Raw genomic sequence first — 24,542 nt, 5'->3', positions numbered from 1 at the left:
TTTATTCTGACAAACCCCACTGTAGCTCATAGAAATGGATTTAGTTCTCATGTATTCCTGATGAAAGAACCGAAACGGAGGGAAAGTAAACGACACGCTAGTGACCCCAGCCAGTCAGCAGCAAAGAGCCTGGGGCCTCTGAGGTCCGACCCAGGGGCCCTCGCACTAAACTAGCTATTTCCTAGGGCAGGCTGCTCTGGACAGGGGTTATCTAACTTTCTTCCCTGGAGATCTGTAATGTCACGTCTGCACCTATGGAATAAAGGAAATCTTTCTGGCTGCTTTTTGGATTATTTATGAGGAAGGTATGTGGTTTGGGGTTTTTTTTGTTTTTTTGAGTTTGGGTTTGGCTGGTTTGGCTTTTATGTTTATTGTTTATTTTTCAGGAGGTGGTTTAATATGCTTCCCCACTTGAGGGTTCTAAAATGTTATTCACTTGTCCTTTTTTTCTAAATAAGATAAAAGTATGTTTTATTTTAGAAAATACAGAAAGCATAAGCATTAAAAATAAGAATGACGTATTACCCAGAAAGAATCACTGTTCACATTTTGATATACCTTCTTTCTGTCCTTGGTAGTTGAAATCATCGGTACCAATACTTGTATAGTCCCCTTTCCCCCGCCGTAGGCTTATATATAAGTATTTTCAGCGCCACTACACAATTACAACAGTAATACTGATGGCTCCACCAGCGGTTCATTTTTGGATGTACTCTATTAGTTTAACCTTTCCCCAGCTGTGGGACAGGCTTCCCTGGTAGCTCAGCTGGTAAAGAATCTGCCTGCGATGCAGGAGACCCCAGTTGGATTCCTGGGTCAGGAAACTCCCCCTGGAGACGGGATAAGCTACCCACTCTGGTATTCATGGACTTCCCTGGTGGCTTAGATGGTAAAGAATCTGCCTGCGATGTGGGAGACCTGGTTTCAATCCCTGGGTTGGGAAGATCCCCTGGAAGAGAGCATGGCAACCCACTCCAGTATTCTTGCCTACAGAATCCTATGGACAGAGGAGCCTGGTGGGCCCCAGTCCGTGGGGTCACAAAGAGTCGGACACAACTGAGCGACTAAATACAACAGCACAGCTGTGGGACTGTGGTCTCGCACGACTGAGAGGAGTCCTGCACTGTAAAGGAGCGTGCAGGTTGTGCCTAAGTCCTTGTGTGCATTTCTCATTATGTCACTAAAATAGATTCCCTAAGAAGAGGTTCAGACATTATGTCTTAAAAATAGATTCCTAAAAGGAAAGCCACAACCATTTTAAGACCATTGAAACACACTTCCAAATTGCTTTTCAGTGTGTGTGAGGGCTCATCACATGCTGAGAAGAACTTGTGTCTTCTCTGCCCATCACGCCCCTGTTATCCACTCTCTCAGTGTATGACTGGGATCACGGGTTACTTTTTTACAATAGCCTGAGCATCAACAAAATAGATGGAAATTTGCTTAGTTTTGCTTCATGGATTTTAAAGCCATAAAGGTCTATATAGTCAAAGCTATGGTTTCTCCAGAAGTCATGTATGGATGTGAGAGTTGGACCATAAAGAAGACTGAGTGCCAAAGAATTGATGCTTTTGAACTGTGGTGTTGGAGAAGACTCTTGAGAGTCCCTTGGACTGCACGGAGATCCAACCAGTCCATCCTAAAGGAGATCAGTCCTGGGTGTTCATTGGAAGGACTGATGTTGAAGCTGAAACTCCAATACTTTGGCTACCTGATGCAAAGAGCTGACTCACTGAAAAAGACTCTGATACTGGGAAAGATTGAAGGCAGGAGGAGAAGGGGATGACAGAGGATGAGATGGTTGGATGGCATCACTGACTCAATGGACATGAGTTTGAGTAAGCTCTGGGAGCTGGTGATGGACACGGAAGCCTGGTGTGCTGCAGTCCATCGGGTCACAAACAGTCAGACACAACTGAGCAACTGAACTGATTGATATATATATGTATACACACATACATACACACATATGTGTATTTTTAGGTTGTCAGTTCCTTGGTGCTTCCTGCTATATTAGTATTCTCCAGAAGAATAAAACCAATGGGATAGGAGGAAGATAGAGATTTATTTTAAGGAACTGGCTGACATAATTATGGATGCCGACAAATATCAAGATCTACAGGGTGAGTTGGCAAGCAGGACACCCAGAAGAGTATAAGTTTGCTTCCAAAGGCTGGCAGGTTTGAAACCTAAGGAGAGCCAGTGTTTTATTTCAAGGCTGAAGGCAGGAAAAAAAAAATGATATCCCAGCTCAAAAATAGGTAGGTAGGTAGAATTCCCTCTTATTTATGGGAGAGTCAACCCTTAGTTTTATCCAGATATTCCACTGATTGGATGAGGCCCACCCAGATTAGGAAAGACAATCTGCTTGTCTATCAATTTAAATGTTAAACTCATCCCAAAATACCTTCAATCTGTCAATTTAAATGTTAAACTCATCCCAAAATACCTTCAGAGAAATACCGAGAATAATATTTTGACCAAATGTCTGGACATCCTATGGCCCAGTGAAGCTGACACATAAAATTAACCATCACACCTCAGGTGACTTATAAAATAGGAACATTTTTTTTTCTTTAGGACAGTAGCTTTTTCTGGTGATTTTGCTGCTTCACATCATTCAGAAACAGAATGGGCAGGCCTCCCTTAACTTGTGAACATGGGGTATGGTGACAAAAAGAAACCTGATGATGTGATGGTTTCCAACACCAGCTCTTAAGAGCCCAATCACGTAACAGTGTTTCTGAATGTGGAAGTAAGGGTACCATTTCAACTCTAACTAGCCATTTTATCTCCACTGGGAAAATGTACCCTCGAGTTCCAAATCAGGATGCCAAAAACATGCTGCTTGCGCCATGCTTCTGCCTCACACAGCAAATCAAGCCTACATAGACAGGATAGGATCGTTGACCTGAGATCCCCCTTTTCTGCACTTTCAAAGTGTCCTGAATTGACGGGGAAATAGAGATTGCTTTACCTCTAAGTATTACGGACCTTTATTTACTCATTCAGTCCTTTCTTCACTACATTAATTCTTTAAGGATACTTATTTCTCAACAGTATCCTCCATGCCAACTTCATACTACATACCTGGGGCAAGTGGGGAAGGGGATTAGAAATTCTTCATTTTAGAGATGCTTGCAAGTCATTTCCAGGTTAAGAGTTCAAATTTGCGGTCTGCAGGTTACTTTTTCTAAACAGTCTGTAGATTTCAAGTTTGGTAATAAAGATAAGGGTTATCCGAAATTCAAGAAAAAAAGTTAAAATATAGGTAACTGTCAAGTAATAGAGGGGAATGCTAGACTGCTTGGAGGTTAAATGAGATAGAGGGTATTGTATTTCTAAATAAGAGGTATCAGCTTTGATTTAGAAATAAGAGGTATCTGGATCCAGAATTTGATATCAAGATGGTGAATTCACTTATTCATTGAATGAGTCAGCAAATATTATATGCCAGATACTTGTGAAAAAGAAGTGGGTTTTAATAATATTTTTTTTAAAAAGGAAAGTAGAGAGAGGCTAGAAGACAGCGGGAAGATCTATAAAACATACCTTTTAATTCAGTCTTCCCAATGACCGCATTGCCATTAAAGAAGATTGCTCATGTAAAGAAACTGCGTATGTTTTGTAGTTTAAAAAATAATGCAGTTTACTGAAGCAGATTGGAGCTTTATTCCTTGGAACTAATAAAAGAGGCTTATGGGAGTTGGAAAGAAATAAAGAGAATGACTTTACAATCATTTGTAGATACACAAGTATCTTTAAATGGCCTTTTTACTCTTTATAATGAAAATATCCAAAAGCCTCCACAGTAATGGGTAATTCACCTAGGAACTCATCTTCATTATTTGTGTAATTTTTAATTCCCCCAGCTTTTACCTTCATGTACATCAGAACCACTTAAGGGCTCTAAAAAGTTACTGAAGAGAATGCCATGTTTAGAGCAGAAAATTTTGTTATTGAATTTACCATAGTGATCATCGTTTGTAAATCTAAGGAATGAGTCCAGTTTATGAACAGACCAAGCTGGAGAAATCAACATGCCTCATTTTGCATCCGTACACACTGTCATCACGGATTAGGTTTCATTGCATTTTCTCCCCTAGCAGACACACATATTTTATGTCACCTTGAAAGTAGAACTTAATAAAAAACCATGAGGCAGTATATTCTAATCTCTTTCAAATGTGCAGATCCTTATGACCTAAAAATCCAAAAAGTTGTAAATTTCTCCATCCACATATCCCTGTTTTATTAAAAGAACATCCCTTTCTTCCTAATGTACCTAGTAAACATCTGAGCAGGCCTTGTGCTGAATACTGTGTAAACAAGATAAAGACCATGCCGGTTCTGGGAATGTTGACATCAACAGATGGAAGTGGAATTACAAACTCAATTTGATTCTCTCTTTATTGTTAGGAAAGTGCAAAGACACATCTTCCCCAGTAAAGAATGAGACCATTCATTTCTCTGTATCCATGCTGAATACTTCAGAGTGGCTATATCACTCTAGGGCCAAAATGGTCCCTGGCTCCTTAGTAAACCCAGGGAGAATAAAGGGAAAGTTCCAAGAGCTATAGTGGCCAACCTGGCTCCCCAAAGCCTCGTACATGCCCGCCATATGAAGGGAGACAGTCTTATATTCTGTGTTATATTGATGCAGTGTTTTAAGATAATAGGCTCTGCACACTTCACTTTCCAGTAACACTCAAGTTCTTTAGACTTCTGATGTGCCTGGCGATGTGTGTTCAGCCCCACCCTGAAGTTCCCCTGGCAAGTTCTGGCATGTCCATTACAATATCACAGCATCTAGTGCAGGATTCATCAGGCCCACCTCTGTCTCTCTCCAGAGCCTTATATATTATTCTAATAATTCTGGGAGATACTACTGAGTGGGCTGTCACTGGGTAAGGCATTGTACATACCCTGTGGGCTAACCGCACAATGACTCTGTAGGAAAGTCAGCCACCCTCTCCCTTTTCAAAGATGAGCGACTTGACCTGAAGAGAAGCATCGTATCTAAGGTTGAACCCTGGTAACTGGTGGCAGGAGCCAGTATTTAAAGCCAGGTGCTTGATTCCTAAGCTCATGTTTTTTTCTCCATTTTGCCTCTCAGTACTGCATTGCTTCCCATATTATGATCAGTATTGTGATAAATTGGAAAAGGAAATGGCAACCCACTCCAGAATTCTTGTCTGGGAAATCCCATGAACAGAGTGGCCTGGTGGGCTACAGTCCATAGCATCGCAGAGTCAGACATGACTGAGCGATCAAACACACACATGGTGATAAATGTCTGTTGGCTTGAGCAGAAATATCGAATAACATAGATTACCCTAGAGACATTTGAAGTTGCTGTGGCCCTAGCACAATATTGCGGGTAGCAGTGTTTGCTCTGTGCAAAGCTCTGTGTTAAGCACTTTACATGCATCATTGCACTGAATCCTCAAATATGAGATGGGCACAATTTTATTTCCACTATTTGGGAAGACAGAACTAATAGATGGAAACTCTGGGATTCAAACCAAAGGTGTCCATTTCTCTGGCTCACATGTTGAATCGTTGCAGAAAATAACCTTCCCCCACTTTGCTTTTAAGAAAGAAAACTGTAACACTACGTCACTGGTGAGGCTAGTGATTTCTGGTTTCTCTCCTAGTCAAGCTGACTGCCGCCCCTGGACACAATGGCACCTGTTTTCCTCCTATCCATGCCCATCTTAGAACTTTACGGTAGGAATTATGCTTGAGTAGGCTCTAGGTTCCATGGCCCAATCCTGGATGGTAAGATTTTACAGTGAATTGTTAGCATAAACGTGGCATTCTATTACAATCATTAATTGAATAAATTAAAGTTCCACTGGATTTAAAAAAAGACAGTATTATACAGGGCGTGTGTGTAGGATATGTGTGTGTGGGATATGCTTTTATTTGCATTAGCCAAGAAGTCAGGACCTGAACATACGGTTGGAGATTCAAATAACTGAGTAATGGTATTACTTTCTGACAGAGAACTATTTACTAGAAAGATTCTCAGTAGGAATTGAATTGCTTTTATTAGTTTATTTAAAGTGTGCAGTTCCCTTTTCACCTCCTTTTCAAAAGGCAGTATTTATGCTATTTCAGAATGTGTGAACATCCTCCATTTACAGAGCCACGGAAGATGTTTACTGCCCGTTCTCTGGTTCAGCAGCTCTCAGAGAGTTCCAGTGAGGCAAGGGGGAAAAAAAAAAAAAAAAAACCTGCTTTCATCCTGCTCATCCTCTTTGGCATGCATTTCCTGACCAGTTCCTCTCCTGGGCAGAGCAGTGGTCTCTGCTGGTGTCTGCAGGGCCATTTAGGAATTTCTTCTGATCCCTTTTCTCTGTTATTCCTCTTCTCACTGCTTTGGTATCCTCCACTCAATTTCCAACTTAATAGAAATGCAGATGGGCACATAAGTTTCTAGGTTTCCCAAAATACACATTTTTCATGAGTTCTTCCTTCTTGAAGTGTGTGGACAAAGTCGTTATATTCCCATTATCACTGTGTTTTAATGTCTAACTGACAGATGCCTGTCAGTAAAACAAGGCGATAATGGGCAGAAAATATCTCTGCTCCTAGAGAGCAAAAAAGAAAGCTCCTGGATTCCTGTCAGTCTCAGAGACACTTGTCAGCCATCATTATGGAAGACCTATGAAGGGCCTAAGTGTTTTCGCCCTTATTAGTGAGAAAACAAGAAGGAGCTGTTTCTAATACATGTGCAGAGTTCACCCACATGCAGTTTCTTCCCCAGGGGAAGCTTGCCCAGTGTCTTAAAGCACCACCTTTGCAGCCTAGAGCTGGGTGTGGTCATGCCAGATGGCACCTGAAGGCTTTATGGGACGGGAATGGCTTCCTGATGGATCATAGAGAAAGCCCAATAATGTGATTTTTTTTACTTGATAGCCTCAGCTATTCAGTCTGAAGTGGTTCTGCTGATTGCTTCCAGACTGGAGGCACCTTCTGATGTGTTTAGTAAATACTACGATGGTGGAAATCCACAGGGGCAAGTTGACACTAAGTCATCTGTGCCACAATTAGCAGAAGAGGGGAGATTTTATGATTGTTCTCGTTTCCCCAAGGGATCAGTAAAGGCAGACAATCACTGTCTGCAGGGAGTGTTCGGCCAGCTCGGGAAAGACTTTATCAGACCTAAAGAGGAGAGTCATATACCAAAGCAGGTGAGGGAAACAGTGCCTGGCCTTCCCGTCAGAAGACAGCTACAAGATGACAGGGATTTGTGCTCAGACTTAATTTGTGTCCTTGTAAATTACAAATCCAGATCTCTGTACTCAAGCAGAAGGGTTGGTTATAGGGTGGTGGTTTGATTTTATTTTTTTAACTTCAGTAAAAGCAGATGGACCTTTAAGAATAATATGAAAGTGAAAAGTGAAAGTTGCTAGTCATGTCCGACTCTTTGTGACCCCATGGGCTATGCAGTCCATGGAATTCTCTAGGCCAGAATACTGGAGTGGGTAGCCTTTCCCTTCTCCAGGGGATCTTCCCAACCCAGGGATCGAACCCAGGTCTCCCGCATTGCAGGTGGATTCTTTACCAGTATAAACAACAACAAAAACAACTTAATAATAGGATATACATAAAGCACCAATCCCTTACTCTGAAAATTGGCAAAGGAAGGAATGAAGAAATTATTATGCCTTTTCTGTGCAAATTGTTTTTCAGAATAACCAGATTGAAAGGATTGATGAAGGGAAGTTCTTCTTCACATGAAAATTCTAGCCACTAAATGTGGAAGGGAAGTTAGAATTGAAAAAGCATAATTTTGTAGACCCCAAATGAAATCATTGATTCAAGCACCTGTCATGCAATCTAACGCATCTAATGGATGCAATCATTAGACCACTAGAAACATCATGAATAACTCCACAAGGCAGGAATCAGCCTGCCATTACCTGAAGCCACTGAAAATAGATCATTATTATATTAGGAGCCTTCTGCAATGATGCAGTAAATAAGTACACGGTGCCACCAATGAGTTATTGTTGCAGAAGAGTTGACAGTAAGTTTCCAGAAAATACAGGGGATAGAAGAACAAGTTAAATGATACTACAAGAAAAATTAAGAATGTGGCTATTGAGATGGGCTCATATGGAGCCCTGCATGAGTTTCTTCAGCATAGAGATAAAAAGAGAGGTGACTGTGTGCAAGTGAGAGGGACTTAGATGTATCAGATGTTATACCTTGTCTGGATCATTTAAACAAAGCAACCATAACCTACTGTATAGCACATGGAACTCTGCTCAATGTTATATGCCAGCCTGGATGGGAGAGGGGTTTGGGAGGAAATGGATATATATGTGTGTGGCTGAGTTCCTTGAAACCACAACATTGTTAATCGGCTCTGCCCTGTGCTGTGCTTCGTCACTCAGTCGTGTCCAACTCTTTGAGACCCCATGGACTGTAGCCTGCCAGGCTCCTCTGTCATGGGGATTCTCCAGGCAAGAATACTAGAGTGGGTTGCCATACCCTCCTCCAGGGGATCTTCCCAACCCAGGGATTGACCCCAGATCTCCCGCATTGCAGGTGGATTCTTTACCATCTGAGCCACCTGGGAAGCCCAAGAATACTGGAGTGGGTAGCCTATCCCTTCTCCCTGACCCAGGAATCAAATTGGGGTTTCCTGCATTGCAGGCAGATTCTTTAGCAGCTCAACTACCAGGGAAGTCCCAGCTATACCCTAATACAAAACAAAAAGTTTAAAGTTGGAAAAAAAGATTTTTCAAGATAGTTGGAGAAATTTGAGTACAGTTTGGATGACAGATGATACAAAGAAATTATTAAGTTTGCTAGGTATGATAATGGCTTTGCAGTCCTGTAAGATATGTCCATGTTTTTAGAAATTCATATTGAAGTGTATAGAGGTACAATGACAATTTCTGAGATTTGCTTAAAAATTTTAATAGGATAGAAGGAAGGAGGTAAGGGTGAAATGAGTGTGGCAAAATCTTGATTAATTATTAGACTGAGATGACGGAAAATATGTGGGTTCCTGAATTCTATTTGTTTGAAATTTTTCATGATAAAAATATTTTAAAAAGAGTAACAGCTCTCTCAGAAGGTGGTGGGGATCCATTGGAAATGTGATTAGAGAAGATCATTCTCTAATGATCAAAAAAAATTTTTTTTAATATCCTTTATTTAAAAAAAAAAGTTTTGTTAGATTTTGGAGGTAGTTACTAGAAACCAGTTTCATTGCTTTATGTCAAGCAATTGGAGGAGAATTTGGGAGACAGATAGTCCCCTGTGTGAAAGTGAATGCTGATCTTAGCTGGAATAACTTGCTTTCTTCAGCATCTGCAGTGTCTGGTCTCTAAGGACCTATCTGGCTACATGTGTTTTTCACATTTATTAGTGAAATTGGAGATTCAAGAGTAAAACACAGTCCTCGGGAACATTGTGTTAATTTGTGACACACTAGAGATTTTTTAGCCCATAAAGCAAATGAATGAGCTCCGTGGGGGTATAACTGTTATTTTCACCCTGGAAGGCAGTAAAGACTCACTGTATTTATTAAGTACTTAGAGAATGGAAAGTGAATAGTGCTATGAAAATAGAAAAATACACTCTTGCCATTTACAGTGTAATTTTTTCATCTGTTCTGAAGGAAAACTACCATCAGATGAAAATTTTAACATCAAGGTAAACCTCTGTATATTTGGTTGTTTGATCTTGGGTAATAATTCAGTGTCCATGTAAAAGTTGTTTTTGTTTCTGTCAAACAGGTGGGATGAGGTTAAGGAAGCTCACCCATTATTTTTGCAAGGATGAATATATAAAGAAATGAACAGATCAGATACTTGATTTAGGTCCTTCCCTCTGAGTGGTTGAGGGGCCTAAGGGAAGACATCCCTTCTGTGTAAGCTGATGCTCTGGGGCATTTCTCCCCGACTATGAAGGCTCGGCTTCCCTGGAGGCTTAGGGAGAGAGTGGGCTGGTTCTCATACTGAACAAGTCCAGGTGAAGCTGGTGCTCCAACAGGTGGGGGCTATGTAAGATGCGGGGACCAGTGTATCCACCAAGGTCAAGATGCATGGCAAGATGGGACAGACAGCCAGAGAAGCAAGTACAGGAGGGGGCACGTGCTGGTCTTAGAAAACATAAGGCCTCGGAGGTTCCTTTGAAGGGGTTCAGAAGTGCTTTGCATTGAGGTAAGTAGGAAGCAAGCACAAATGAGGCCCCATTCACCACCAATTTCATGGTCCACAAGAATCCAGGATATACAACTGTGAAGAAATGAAGTGATAAAGACAGCTCAGATAACTTGGTCCTGGGCTAAGTGTTAGTTTTTTCCCGTGCTTGTTTATATCTTGAAGGTTTAAAAGACTGGACACTTTTAGGGAACCAGTGAAAAGAAACTGGTTTTTGTGTGTACATTGTGAGTGTGTGTAGTGAAAGGGTAGCGGTGTCCAAGAGCAGAGTAATTCCAGGGGGCATTACTGTGGTTTTTTACCTCTGTTCATATAAGACTGTCAAAGCATTTCAGCCCCTACAAGACATTCGCTTGGGAAAATGGGAGGGAAGTGAGGAGGACTGCAGAGAGGTGGGCTAGGCAAGGGGACTAGAGGTAGGGTCTGGAAGGGACCTCCCTTCCTCACCCTGGTCCTCGGCTGTTGTGAGATGACCCTGCAGCCCTGCAGTCTTTTTTAGGGGGGGAGTGGTTGCTTTACAGTGTTGTGTTCATTTCTACTGCACAGCAAAGTGAATCAGCCATAAGCATACATATATGCCCTCTTTCTTGGATTATCTTTCCATTTAGGTTACCACAGAGCACTGAGTTCCCTGTGCAATAGGTCCTCGTTAGTTATCTAGTTTAGACATAGTGTCAATAGTGTATATATTGAGGTCAATTCCAACCTCCCAATTCATCCAGTCCCTCCCTTTCCCTCCTTGGTATCCATGCCTTTGTTATCTTCATCTGTGTCTCTGTTTCTGCTTTGTAAATAAGATAATTTATAACAATGTTTTCAGATTCCACATATATGCGTTAATATGCAGTATTTGTTCTTCTCTCTCTGACTTACTTCCCTCTGTATGACAATCTCTGGGTCCGGCCATTGCGGTCTTAAGCACTGCCCGTTACCAAGTGAGCACCACAGGCCAGGCACATACCTACCCCAGGGCCACAGTGTCGGGAAGGAAGCTGAGGCTCAGTGCCAAGTGGGTGCTGGGTGGCAGTTCAAACCCTAGACTCCTTGATCCACAGCCAAGGCCCTGTCCCCTCCCCTGCAGTGTCCCCCAGAGCTTCCTCTGAATCCAAAGCCAAGGATGCACAAAGGTAACACGAAACACCTAGAGACTCTGACCGTGTGAGAAAGAACCAGTGGGGTTTGGGGGCCTTCAGCAGTGTGAAGCATATGATGGGGAGCCTACCCGTAATGCCAAAGACACAGCTGAAAAGCAAAAGCCGAAGAGTGTTGGTCTTTGCCCCTTGCCTCGCTGTTCCTCGGCTAGCTGAGTAAGCTCGAACATCCTCATGTGTAAATGGGGGTCAGCCAGCCACGTCTCCTGGGGCTCCAACAAACACCGCATCCTGGCAGAATGCGGAGCTTGGACCCTGCCTCCTGAGAGGGCAGGATGGCAACCTCCCTGTGGCCTTGGTGAAATGCAGCCCAGGAAAGGCCTGGGGAACGCTGGGGTTTAAAATAAGTCCCAGCTGGTTTGATTCCAGGCTGCAGGAGGCTGGGGTCAAGATGGAGCACATCTGTGTAGCTAGTAGGGAGTTGTTTGTACAGAGGAGAGTGAGACACGACTTTGAATGAGTCTCAACTTCCTTTAATGATGGGCATTCAGTTGGACGCTGGTGGAAGATGTGTATGAACCTAATCACAAATCCAGAACTTGGAGTTCTCAGAGCATCTTCAGCCCTCACTTGTAGCTGAAATAGCTTCCTCCCGTATCCTCAGACATCCTGGTAAGGGTGCCAGCCCCTTCATACCTTCCTTATGCCAGACAGGTAGCCTTTTATTTGGCACAGGGCACACTGCATGTCATCTGAACCACACACTTTTATTGCTCACCTCTGAATAACGTCACATGAACATCTCATTCTACTTTGCCTGCTCCCATCTGTTTTTCAAACTTGACATTTAAACTTTTCTGGTGTGCCCTGATGGTTCACCAGCCCCCGGAACTCCACCGGGCAGCTCTGCTTCCCCTCGGTTCCCCCAACTCAGCGGGGCATCCGGACAGGACCAGTTGTTATTTACAAGTGTGATTCAGCTGTCCCTGTGTCTTTGAACACACAGGGTTGTTGCTGTGGGATTTTAATTGCCATTTTCCTCTGTATAATTAAAATAAAATGAAAAAAATGGGATAGTCTCCAAAATCTGAATTAATTTCATGAGGACTTCTTGAGGGGAAAAATATGTACAAATATGATAATTGTTACTTGCCTTTAGCAGAACCATAGAATTTTACCTGGCTGAAAATAAAATATAGTCATTTTAAATGGAAGAAAAATTAGTCTGATACTTTGTGTGGCTGAGAATCAGAATTAATAACATGGATGGGAAATGATAAATAACTCTGGATATAAGTTTCAAAAAGAACACAGGGAACAAACTGTAACTCTCTCTGGAGCCAGCTTGCCTTATGCTGGTCTGGGCTTTTTTCTCACCAGGGTTCATCGTTGGTATTTACACATTTCTCAATAAAATGCCATAACCCCCAAATCAAACATTCCTTCATGCTTGGAAACAGGCATTTCACCTGCTTACTCTGCTCTGTAAGTGTGACAATGAGCAAGTAGCAGAGAAAAATGAAACGACAAAAAGAGAAGGTTTTTTTTTTCTTTTCTTTTTTTTTAATTCACTGGGCCCCTAGTGTTTCACTCTGCAGACTTACCAAGCACCTGATGGGCATGTTTATAAAGACTTGGATGGTCACTTTATTTGGAATGACAAACTCTCCGCTCTACATAATGAGGTCAGTGAAGCATCCAGAAAAGAAATGTATAATTTGGTAGCTTGGGTCTGTAAGCACAGCCCTGCTGTGGCTATTTAAGTTTAATGAAGCAGCTACTTTGCCGCTAACACGCTCTTAGTGAATAGCCTCCTTGGCATGTTTTTGAAAACTTAAATGTTGCTGGTAATCATGTCCCAGCCATCTCCTTGGAGAGCCTTTGTGCCCTGTTCTCAGAAGAAATATGCTGCTTTTTACATGTTAATGGTTTTGAAATTAGTCATTTGCTCCATTTTCATTGGAAAGGAAGGTCAGTGTGTGATTTCCTGCCTGCCTTCATTTTCTCTGAACATTCAGGATTCTAAGTCACTTCATCAGCCATGCAGTGCACTGGTTACAACATGCCTGAAAACCCAGGGAAATATTCTATCAAAGAGTGTTCCTGTTCTCAGAGACTGTTCTTAGAATTCAACTCAGAGGGGAAAGTTCCTAGACAGGTCATTATTGCTATTTTTTCCCCTTTCAATTACCGACCGACCTGTGTCATCCATTCCTTGGCCTCATTAGAGGAGGACTTGCTCCATGAGCATGCAACTCCTCGAAGAAGGCTAAGGGACACTTTAGAGACCCTTTCTGAAGCAGATTTGCTCATGTAAAACTAAAGTCAGTTTCTGAATCCTGGATCAGCGTTAAGGATGCACACAGCTCTGTGGGAGCAGAAAGCCATCTAGCCGTGCCATAGTTCTGCAATTTCATTCCCTCAAATTTAGGGCATGGAGTGGTGTCCTCTGAATTAGCAAGTACATGATTGCTAGTGTTGTTATTGTCACTCAGTCATGTCCGACTCTTTGCAACTCCATGGACTGCAGCACACCAGGCTTCCTTGTCCTTTGTTATCTCCCGGAGTTTGCTCAAATTTATGTCCGTTGAGTCAGTGATGCCATCCAACCATCTCATCCTCTGCTGCCCCCTTCTCCTTTTGCCTTCAATCTTTCCCAGCATCAGGGGCTTTTCCAATCAAAAAGTGAGTCAGCTTTTCACAATAGGTGGCCAAAGTATTGGAGCTTCAGCTCAGCATCAGACCTTCCAATGAATATTCAGGATTGATTCCCATTAGGATTGACTGGTTTGATCTCCTTGCAGTCCAAGGGACTCGCAAGAGTCTTCTCTAGCACCACAATTTGAAATCATCAATTCTTTGGCGCTCAGCCTTCTTTGTGTTCCAATTCTCACATCCATACATGACTACTGGAAAAACCATGGCTTTAACTACACCGATCTTTGTCAGCAAAGTGATGTCTCTGCTTTTTAATATGCTGTCTATGTTTGTCATAGCTTTCCTTCCAAGGAGCAACAGTCTTTTAATTTCATGGCTGCAGTCACCGTCTGCAATGGTTTTGGAGCCTAAGAAAATAAAATCTGTCACTACTTCCACTTTTGCCCCTTCTATTTGCCATGAAGTGATGAGACCAGATGCCATGATCTTAGTTTTTTGAATGTTGAGTTTTAAGCCAGCTTTTTCACTCCCTCTTTCACCCTCATTAAGAGACTCTTTAGTTCCTCTTCACTTTTTGCCATTAGAGTGGTATCATTTGCATATCTGAAGTTGTTGATATTTCTCTCAGCAATCTTGATTCCAGCTTGTGCTTCATCCAGCCCAGCATTTCGCATGATGTACTCTGCATATAAGTTACATAAGCAGGGTGACAATATACAGCCTTGACATACAGTGGACTCATGTACAAAGCCCACTCTGTCATACAGAGCCTCATGGCTCTGCAGCCTTGGAGAGAGTCTGGGAAACACTCCAGACTGTTTGGTGACCTGTGCTTTTCTTTGGGAAGTGAAAAGCAGGACTTGAAATGGTTAGACTCTGCACCACCAGAAACTTCATAGGAATACATAGTAAACTCTCAAAAAATGCTTGTTTGAATGGATGAAAGAATGAGTGAGTCCTTTTGTTGAAAACTCTGGTTGGGAGATGATACAGGACCCTTCCAGCTGTATTGTGACCTGAGGAGCCTATTTTTTTTAAATCTCTGGAATTATCATTAGGGTTGAATTTGGAGGTCCAGGCTAGTTCTGGAATGCCCCTCTGAGCTTAGGCCTGTTCAGCCCACTACCCAGGCAGCCTACATGACCAGGTTAGTGCCAGCGTACACACAGCATTATGCTCATTTACACCTTTAAATCCTGTGGATAATTTTTATACCCAAATAGAGTTACCAACATACCAGCTACCTCCCCCAAATAACTTTCTCATCTGTTATCTTTATTTTTTTTAGTTTCCACATACGAAACTGAAAGTGAAAGTCACTCTGCCTTGTCCGACTCTTTTCAGGCCAGAATACTGGAGTGGGCAGCCTTTCCCTTCTCCAGGGGATCTTCCCAACCCAGGGATCGAACCCAGGTCTCCTGAATTGCAGGCAGATTCTTTACCAGCTGAGCCACAAGGGAAGCCCCAACTTTCTCATCTTACATCCGAGAAATTAAAGTTGACTTGGCACTGAAAACACAGTTCTGATAGAAGCAGGCTTGAAAAAGTATCTGGAGTGGCTTGTGTTTTATTTTTCACTGTATTTATCATGCAATAGATTAGCTAAGATAAAGGTACGCATGCATTCTAAGTTGCTTCAGTCATGTCCAACTCTCTGTGGCCCTATAGACCATAGCCCACCAGGCTCCTCTATCCATGAGATTCTCCAGGCAAAAATACTGGGGTGGGTTTCCATGCCCTCCTCCAGGGGATCTTCCCTACCCAGGGATAGAACCCGCATCTCTTATGTCTCCTGCATTGACAGGCAGGTTCTTTACCACTAGGGCAACCTGGGAAGCCCAAGATAAGGGTAGCTACTGTAACAAATATTAATGACTACCAAACATAATAGCAGTTTTTCATCATGGATCTTTACTAAACATTTTCACAGAAAAGTGCAACCTGTGTAGGGGCCTATGGAGATGACAGGTCTCAGGAGAATGAGAAGTTGGGTGCAAGGAAGATTCCCTTTGTACTTCCCACTGGGAGAAGACAGAGTGGTACGAAGTCAGGGCTCAAGTGTGATCTAAACGATGCAGTGGGTACAAACTGACCAGCAATGGAGGAAGAAAGTTATAGAGGACAGAAACAAGACGCAGCTCAGGCCAGACAAAGAACAAGAAAGAAGGTTAATGCAGTAATAAAATGTGCATATGCATAGCTCCCTGTGCAAGGCTCATCCAACTTGCAGAGCACGTTCACATGTCTCATCTTATTTTAGGCCTCACAAATAACCAGAAGGGGTGGCTCAGGATATCAATACTCTGATTTCAAATGCAAGAAATCTCAGCAAAGTCTGAGAGAGTGTGTGGTTTACCCCGGTGAGTGATGAGCCAGGGCGCAGGCTTGGGTGTCCTGCTTCTAAGAACAGAGCCTTTCCTATAACTCCACGATCTTTGTGGAGGTTCAGGGGCTGTGGGGCACGAAGGCTGCAGAGGTGAGCACGGTTCGCTTCCCTGCCCTTCCCCCACATCCTCTGAATGCATCCTCATGACGCCGGCCGTGTTCCCATGGAAATCACTTACCTTCAGCAGCCTGTTCAGCCATGATTAGCTGCAGCCTGGTTGGGTCCATGCTTTTATGAAACTGTACTCTAGCCTTTAAAGGGGTCACAGTTTCACAGACAGTCCTTTTTATCTTCACAATTGTCTAATCAGGCTTTCATTTCTGTAGCCACTCCTTCCTTTTTCATTTGTCTCCCTCTCACACACCTATTCCCAGTCCGCCCACTGAGTGCAGCAGAATTTGGCCAGTGCCAAATCATGTTTTATTCTCAGCCTGAGGAATTATATAAGGTGTCAAACCTAACCAACAAAGAACTCCCATCAGTGTAATTTGAGGTTTCGCATTTATAGGGACACTGCTCCCTCCCAGCATCAGTGTTTTTGTCCTGCGAAATCCAGAGAGCAGAATTCTTGGGGGAATTTCCTAGGAGCAGTACTGATTTTAACAACAACAAAAAAAGACGATCAAATGGCACTTGAAATTTTTCAGGAAAATCAGTGGAAGACCAGTGCTAGGCTACAGACCCATAGCTTGACTATTTTTAGCATCCTCAGCAATAGCCTGCTGTTTTCCTAGGTGGCTCTGGAAGAGACAGGGCAAGGCAGTGGGCCATTTGTCACTGCCCCAGGTGCAAACATGTGCATGCCAATTGGTGCCCGCAGCCTGAGAGAACCACTCCTGCCCCATGCCTTGATCTCAGCCTCAGGGCTTCTTTTTAACTGAGGTTGGGGAGACATGCTCCCCTCTCTCTTCTTCCACCTGATTAGACTCCCTCTTCTGGGGCTGGCGCCCACTCAGCACTTCCCAACCAAGGTCAAGGTGCCCATCCTCCATGTAATCGCTCCCGCTGCAGTTGCAATTCAAGACACAGTCTTTAAGGAGCGTGGGGACTCACCTCTGGCACGCCGGACTTAGTACATCAGGATTATTCTGGTATGTGGTGATCAGTGGACGTGCCAGTGTGTTCTTCAGCCAGTGTTGGACGCGAGTATCATTTCAATCAGGTGCTAGGTTGGTTGCAGAGCATGAGGGAAAGAGCCAGGGCTTGCTTGCAGGAGAAGGCAAAGTAGAGGAGGAATCTTTTTCCTTTATGCCCAGTTCAATGCCTGGTGCTCTCTGTGAATGGAATAAACTGATCAGATGGTGGGTAATGGCTCCGCTGCCTTTGAGAAGGCAAGTGAAATGAAGAATATCATCTCAAAGTAAAATAATACTTCTAAGGAAACTCTACTTCCAGAACTGTTTTAAGGGCAATTTTATTGCAGATTTAGGTCATACATTTAGAACTACTACCTGTGTGTGTGTGTGTGTGTGTGTGTGTGTGTGTGTTCAGTCGCTCAGTTGTGTCTGACTCTTTGTGACACCATGGACTGTAGCCCGCCAGGCTCCTCTGTCCATGGGATTCTCCAGACAAGAATACCGGAGTGGGTAGCCATTTCCGTCTCCAGGGGGTCTTCCAGACCCAGGGATCAAACTGCGTCTCTTGCGTCTCCTGCATTGGCCACCTGGGAAGCCCTCAGTGAGGGCTTAATCTAAGTTTATAAGTGAATGAACTTGGGGACCTCTTGTGTCTGAGTGGCAGTCCCCTCAATAAGGGCAGCCTCAGTGCTGACCGGCCTGGCCTCCTTTCCTCACTCTGCATCCCTTCTCCTCCTCCTTGCAGCTCCATGGAGTGGAGGGAGGGAGTGCTTGGTCCTCTGAGTTGGAGTTAGGCAAAACCCGAAAATAGACTCTCAGCACGCACCCAGACATAATGATTTCGTGCGGCAAGAAGGTCACTGTGTCTGCTTTTCCTGCCAACACACCCCTGGCTCTTAATCTATGGCTGCCTTGTGAAGCAAGAGAGCTGTGCCAGGAAGTTACACTTTGTGACTGTCAGGCATTATGAGAATTTAAAATCATGTCAATGGGGTTTTATCAGGGCAGGCCAAGGGGAAAGGGGTTAGACATAGTTTTCGAAGCTGACCTTTGAACATCCTTTTTGTTCTGCGGTCTGAAAACTTTGGGAAAAAAAAAAAAGAGAAAGCTATCTGACCCCAGTTACAAATCAACTCCACCCTGCCAATCCTGCCAAAACTTAAAAAGCTATCCACACACAAAGTTTACTGTGGTTATTCAAGTGGTGGCATTTTGAGTGAGTTTTATTTTCTTTGTGCTTTTCTGTACTTTCTATAACATATATTTCTTGATCTTGTAATGTGAGAAAAAAATAAAAAAGACAAATCCTATTTAACAAGCAACACTATACTAGCTAATCAGCTCATTGGGTTTCTTGAATGCTCGGTACCTGGGGGTTGAGAAGGCCAGAGGGTCATGATAGCAGGAGTTCCTGCCACTACTTCACATCAGGCCTCAGACCATGGCTGGTGTCCACAGCCCCCGCCCCATTGCCAGTTTTCAAAGGGCTCCTGGGAGAGGCCAGACCGCAGACCCCGAGAGGACTAGAGGCAGCCAAGGAGGACAGGAAAGGGAGGCCAGCCAGACTCCTCGGCAGGAAGGAGGGGATTCCATTCCCACCCGCTGGTCAGGGCTGCGGATATGTGCTTGTCAGCAGTGACCGCATCAGCTCAAGTTCTTCTGAAAACCCGGCATTCTCCTCCTGAGAATGTCCAATGGATGGACATTGTTGGCAGACCCTATTTTCCAGACCTGTAGGAGTCAAGTAAAATGTAATAAATAGAGACAAATATCTAGTAGAAAATAACCCTTAGAGGAATTCCAAAAATCTCTTAGGGTTGGGAGGCAGATTTTTTTACACTTGGGGCCTTGACCACCCAGACTACTAACTCACAGGAACTTAGTCTGTCTGCCAGCCCTGCCGCTGCCCACTGGGTCCAGGCTGTGCCGGGCTCAGAAGCTCGAGGTGAGCAGGCTGGGCAGAGACGGTGTGTGTGGACCGTGAAACTGTGTCCTCTCAGCTTTAGACATAAAAAAATGCCTCCTGCGCGTTTCTCTTAAGGCCTCTATTTCTTACACATCACATGCAAATCTATTATTGCATGCAGTGGGGATCCTTACTCCACTGGGTCTGAATGCTTTGAACTTGAGGTCAAGTTGAAGCTTACACCGCACAAATTGGGAACAGAATTTCTTGCAGTCTATGTGACAGGCTATGTGTCAGCGAGGTTAGGTCCTTATTAAGAATGGATTATTCTTAATAGGTGGTAGAGACCTCAATCGCCTATGTGATCTCCTCTGAAAAGGCAGTGTCCCTAGATTTTAGGTGGTACACAAAAAGAACCAGAAGCTTAGTACTAATGTATTTATTGTAATGTCCATTAAAAATATATATAGGGACTTGCCTAGAGGTCTAGTGATTAAGACTTTGCCTTCCAATGCAGGGGGTACTGGTTCAATCCCTGGTTGGGGAGCTATGATCCCACATGTCTCACCACCAAAATACCAAAACATATTGTAGCAATATTGTAGCAAATTCAACAAAGACTTTCAAAATGGCCCACATCCAAAAAAAAAAAAAATCTTTAAAAGAAAATTGGTATAACAAGCTCATCAAACTCATCATTTCATGAATAACTTGAAGACAAGGCTAAAATAGGTTAACTTTTTAAAGGAAGCTAATTTTCAAGACACATCAAGTAGATAATTTTGTTACGGAACACAGATATGGGAAAAGTCAGAAAGGTGGCTCATTAATTGAGTGATTCACGTTTGGCAAATATTGCCCAGGAAGGTGCTACCTCGCCAAATTCACATGGGTTTTGTTTTTTTTTTTTTCTCCTTTCTTTTGCCTTTCTTCACTCTCTCTCTTTTTAATCTTAGCATCTCAGAATGAAGCTGCATAGAGAATAAATTGCTTCGAAGAAAAAAATAGTTGCAAACGGTTTTAATAAAGGTTCTAGTAAGTCTGAGAGAGTGTCAACAAAGACTTATTGCCTCTTTGGCCCAGAGCGGGAGAGGTGCTTATCTTCTCTTCAGATCTGGCTGCAGGGCCCACCAGGCCCTCCCTCCTCCGGTGTTTACAGACGCTGACACGCTCACTGTCCTGTTCATAATAACCATATCCGCTGTTTCTCGTGGGCCGAGTGTATGCATGTGCTCGGTAAACGGCTGCAAGATACAGGACCACCTGTTATTTCTAGTAAATCATGACACGATGATGGTGGCCATAATTCTCCGTTTTCTATTAAGTACCCAGCCCAAGTAAACTGTTTTCTGATCTCTCTTAGATGGAAATCCTGTATGAATGTGGAAGCCATTAGCAGAGTAATTGCTGTCTGTTACCATGACAACCAGCCGCTGCAGTCACCTGCCCGAAGTGCTGCCAGACTGCACCGGCCCCGCCGCGCCCGTGGTGAAGACCGTGGAGGCCTGCGGCAGCCTGGCGAATGGGCAGCCGCAGTATGTCATGCAGGTTTCCGCTAAGGACGGGCAGCTGCTGTCAACCGTGGTGCGGACCCTCGCCACCCAGAGGTAGTGCCACCATTAAAATCAATGAATCTGCAATTGATCCCCAGCGCCTTCTGTCAGACGGGAAATGCTGAAGGGAGTGTAATGAGTGGCTCAGGTCTTTGTGTCAGGTGAGAGGAGGTACTGGGGAGAAAAAACAAAAAAACTACACAAGTTCTGTTATTGCCGTTTCTATAGCAATGGCATAAAAAGCTAAAAACTCACACTGTGGAGTTTTCTGCTTAAAGTCACACTCGCAGAGGGCCAGGCAGAGAAGGATCCCACAAGGCACCAGGGTCACTTGCTTAACATTTGTTATTTTGACCTTGCAACGGTAATGAATTTCTTGTCGACTTCAGGTACTAACAAAGGTAGCCCCCTTTGTTAGGATAGAACCAAGGAGGCCTCCGGGTCTCAGGTGACTGAGCCAAAGTGATTGGATACGTGGGTAAAACTCTTGAAGTGACGTTCTGGTGTGCAGCCTAGTCAGCACCCCGTGACGGGGGCCTATTCAGCGCAGCTTCCTGGGGGACTCCTCTGGCACATCCCCATTTAGGAGCCTCTTCTGCTGCCTCCTTTGCCCTCCACATGCCCCCTCCACGATCCTTCACACACACTCTGCCCTGTGAAGTACTATCATTAACCCCCCGCAGCGCGTCTCCCCTGAGTGATGAACCAGGGCCAGACTGAAGGCTTGGAGCAGCCCAGACACGGTTTATCCAGGCCGGCCCTTTGTCCCTGGAGGTCTGCTCCGGCGCTCTTGCCGCCCAGTGGAAGGCAGAGAGCCACAGGCTGCCTGGCCACTAAGTGCTCCTCGGCTTCTCCATTTATTGCAGAATGAGTAAGTGGGACCTGACTTATGACTGTAAAACGTGTTTCAACACTAGACATGCCCTATGATTTCACTGCTGACACGTCTGACCCTGAAACTTCGGGTCAGTCACTCAGACCTCGACTGCTTACCTTGGTCTGAGCAATTCAGCCAACTCCTCCAGTGCAGATACAGGCTCCTCAACCCCTACGTGCAACAGGACCCCTGGGGACACCACAGCACTCTCTGTACCGCCCCCAACCCCCTGGCCCCACATGTGGTGGCCGCCAGACATGGACTCACCCACCCACACCTGTTATAAACATTATCCATGTGCCTTCTGCTGTCCATCTGTGTGGCTTTCACAAAGGGAAGGGGGAAGAAAAAAGGTCAATATATATTTTTCTACCTCTGGGAAAACTTGTAACAATTGGTTAGGACTCAGAATACAAGGAGGCAGTGAGTGTAAGTGCTCAGCGGTGAACTGAGACAGACAGTTATCTGTCTGCATGTGCCCCCGTCACCCTCGAGCCATCAAACACCTCATTTGATCAAGAAGCACGGGCTGCAAAGCTGAAATGACTGAGACCTGGGAGCCAGCGTGTGTGTGTGCACACGCGTGTGTCAGGCATTCTTACATGTTCTCCTACCATATAGTAGTGTAAACCAGAACTTTTACAGTTTTATAAGCATTTGGCTCAATGTGAATGATGGAGGCCAGGAATGATGAGAGAAAAAAGTCAACTCTTTAAACTTTCTTTTCCCGCCCCTGAGCATGTGGGGCTCCTCTTGGCAAGTGGGAAGGAGCTCCTTTCCTCTTTTAATCCCCTTTTAGCCTTCACTCAGTCCCAGGATCATCCCCAGAAAGGCCTTTGGGAAAGAGCAGTGTTTCCGTGGCTGTTTCCACAAAGATGGAGCCAGAGAGATGGGGGTGAGCATAAGCTTGGGTCACTGTCCACTTTGGGGGATAGGAAGAAGTGGGGAAAGGTGGGTAAAGAGGCTGGTCCTTGGGTTGGCACATACAGTGATGACATTTAAAAATCTAATACCCTATAAGGACCTCTAGCAATATAAGAAGACATTGATCAGAGGCAGATAGCCCTCCAGTATCCATTGAGAACAGAGGCCGTCTTGGAGCTTTCCCTTGGCCTTTGACATATGTGATGAGGGCCACGTCATTTGATTTTCCCTGACCTGAGTTTTTCTACAAGTGAAAATAGTGAGCATTAACTAGGCACTTTACTACATGCTGGTCCCTCATCTAAGCTTGTAACCTGGATTACACTTGCTCATCCTCACAGTCACCATATGAGGAAGGTACCCTGCTTTATGCCCATTTTAAGCTAAAGTCCAGAGAGATGACATTACTTGCCCGAAGTGAGCCAGCTCATGTGCAGCAGAGCTGGGTTTGAGCCCAAGTGGCACGACTCCAGAGCCTGCCTCACGAGCCACAACACCATGTGTCCTCACAGGGGTGACGTTTCCAAGTTAAAGGCCAAGCCCTGGACGGAGGCCGCCTTGGTAGGACATACCTTCACCGGCTTTCAGCTGAGTGTCCTCAGCAGCCCAAAGCGCAACATCGGGAAGCTCCAGCTCTGTGCTCCGGCTCAGGCTGCAGTTCTGCGTGGCGGCTTCAGGCTTGGCTGCCCATCTGTTTTCCTCCTCTCACTCTCCCATCCCACTAAAAAGAGAAAGGCAAAGAACCTCTGGGTATTCAAAAGTGTCCCGGCCTGGTTCGAAAGACTCAGCTTGTCTAGAAACTATAATCGGTGCTGTTTGCAAACAATTTCTTACTAGCAAAGGATGATTTTTATTTTTCCATTGGTAGTTTGCCTGAATTCGATCAACATCTGAGGCAAAATTAAAACATTGCTCCTTTGCCCTCACTGTGTCCCTGGGTCCGCCTACTCTGGTATTAGCCACCCCCTAGTTCGCTGTTTTGACAAAAGTAGGTGCCCAAGGATCCCGGCCCCCACTGCCAAATGCCAGTGTCGATCTCAGGTTTTAAAGCAGATGTATGTTCTGAGCAGCTGCCGCGGGGGAGGGTCCGAAGGCCCCAGAGCCGGAGGACCGCGGCGTGGCGGTGGTTACCAGCCCGTGACCAGCAGGTCGCCCCTCCTTCTCTTGCAGTCCCTTCAATGACCGACCGATGTGCAGGATCTGCCACGAGGGCAGCAGTCAAGAGGACTTGCTCTCTCCGTGTGAATGTACAGGGACCTTGGGGACAATTCATCGGAGCTGCCTGGAACACTGGCTGTCGTCCTCAAACACCAGCTACTGTGAACTCTGCCACTTCAGGTTTGCAGTCGAGCGCAAACCCAGGCCGTTAGTGGAGGTCAGTAATTGGGGCACGTCTTGAAAACTTAGCTCTAATGAGCAAATGATGTCTGCTTTTATGCCCAGCTCACAGACCCTGTGCCGCTTCATTGAAGCATAGTAATAGCTGTGTGTGTATGTGTGTGTGTGTGCACACGCATGCGTGTGTGTGTGTGTGTGAGACGTGAGACACAGATTCAGCACTCGGGAGCCAATGGCAGAAAGGTGACCTCTATGAAGTGGAGATGAGAGAGTAGAAGAAATCAGTGTGAGGGGATAGGGGACGTTTTAGAGACTTGATCTCCATGTTTCCATTCCTGTGACACGGAGCAAGCAGATCAAACACTGTTCTCTTTGCACACCGTTGCTCACCTTGAAGCAACAGATAAATGGGCATTTGGGTTGCCTAGTCTGAGAAATCTTTGTAGAAAAGTATAATGGCATGTGTGCTCAGTCACTTCAGTCATATCCAACTCTTTGTGACCCTATGGACTGTAACCCGCCAGGCTCCTTGTACATAGGATTCTC

The 24,542-nt window shown here is 44.5% G+C and overlaps 1 protein-coding gene across 1 annotated transcript in view; it reads left to right on the top strand.

Annotated features, from left to right (window-relative positions):
- Positions 1–24,542, top strand: part of MARCHF3 (membrane associated ring-CH-type finger 3) — a 145,441-nt gene that overhangs the window by 87,324 nt on the left and 33,575 nt on the right. Inside the window, exons 2-3 of the mRNA XM_043465944.1 lie at positions 20,668–20,911; positions 23,829–24,033. Coding sequence (XP_043321879.1) covers positions 20,724–20,911; positions 23,829–24,033 — 393 coding nt within the window. The 5' untranslated portion in view covers positions 20,668–20,723. The remainder of the gene's footprint in view (positions 1–20,667; positions 20,912–23,828; positions 24,034–24,542) is intronic.

This window comes from Cervus canadensis, chromosome 4 (genome assembly GCF_019320065.1).
Source record: "Cervus canadensis isolate Bull #8, Minnesota chromosome 4, ASM1932006v1, whole genome shotgun sequence".
Taxonomy (NCBI): Eukaryota; Metazoa; Chordata; class Mammalia; order Artiodactyla; family Cervidae; genus Cervus; species Cervus canadensis.
This window is presented reverse-complemented; position numbering and strand designations above follow the sequence as displayed.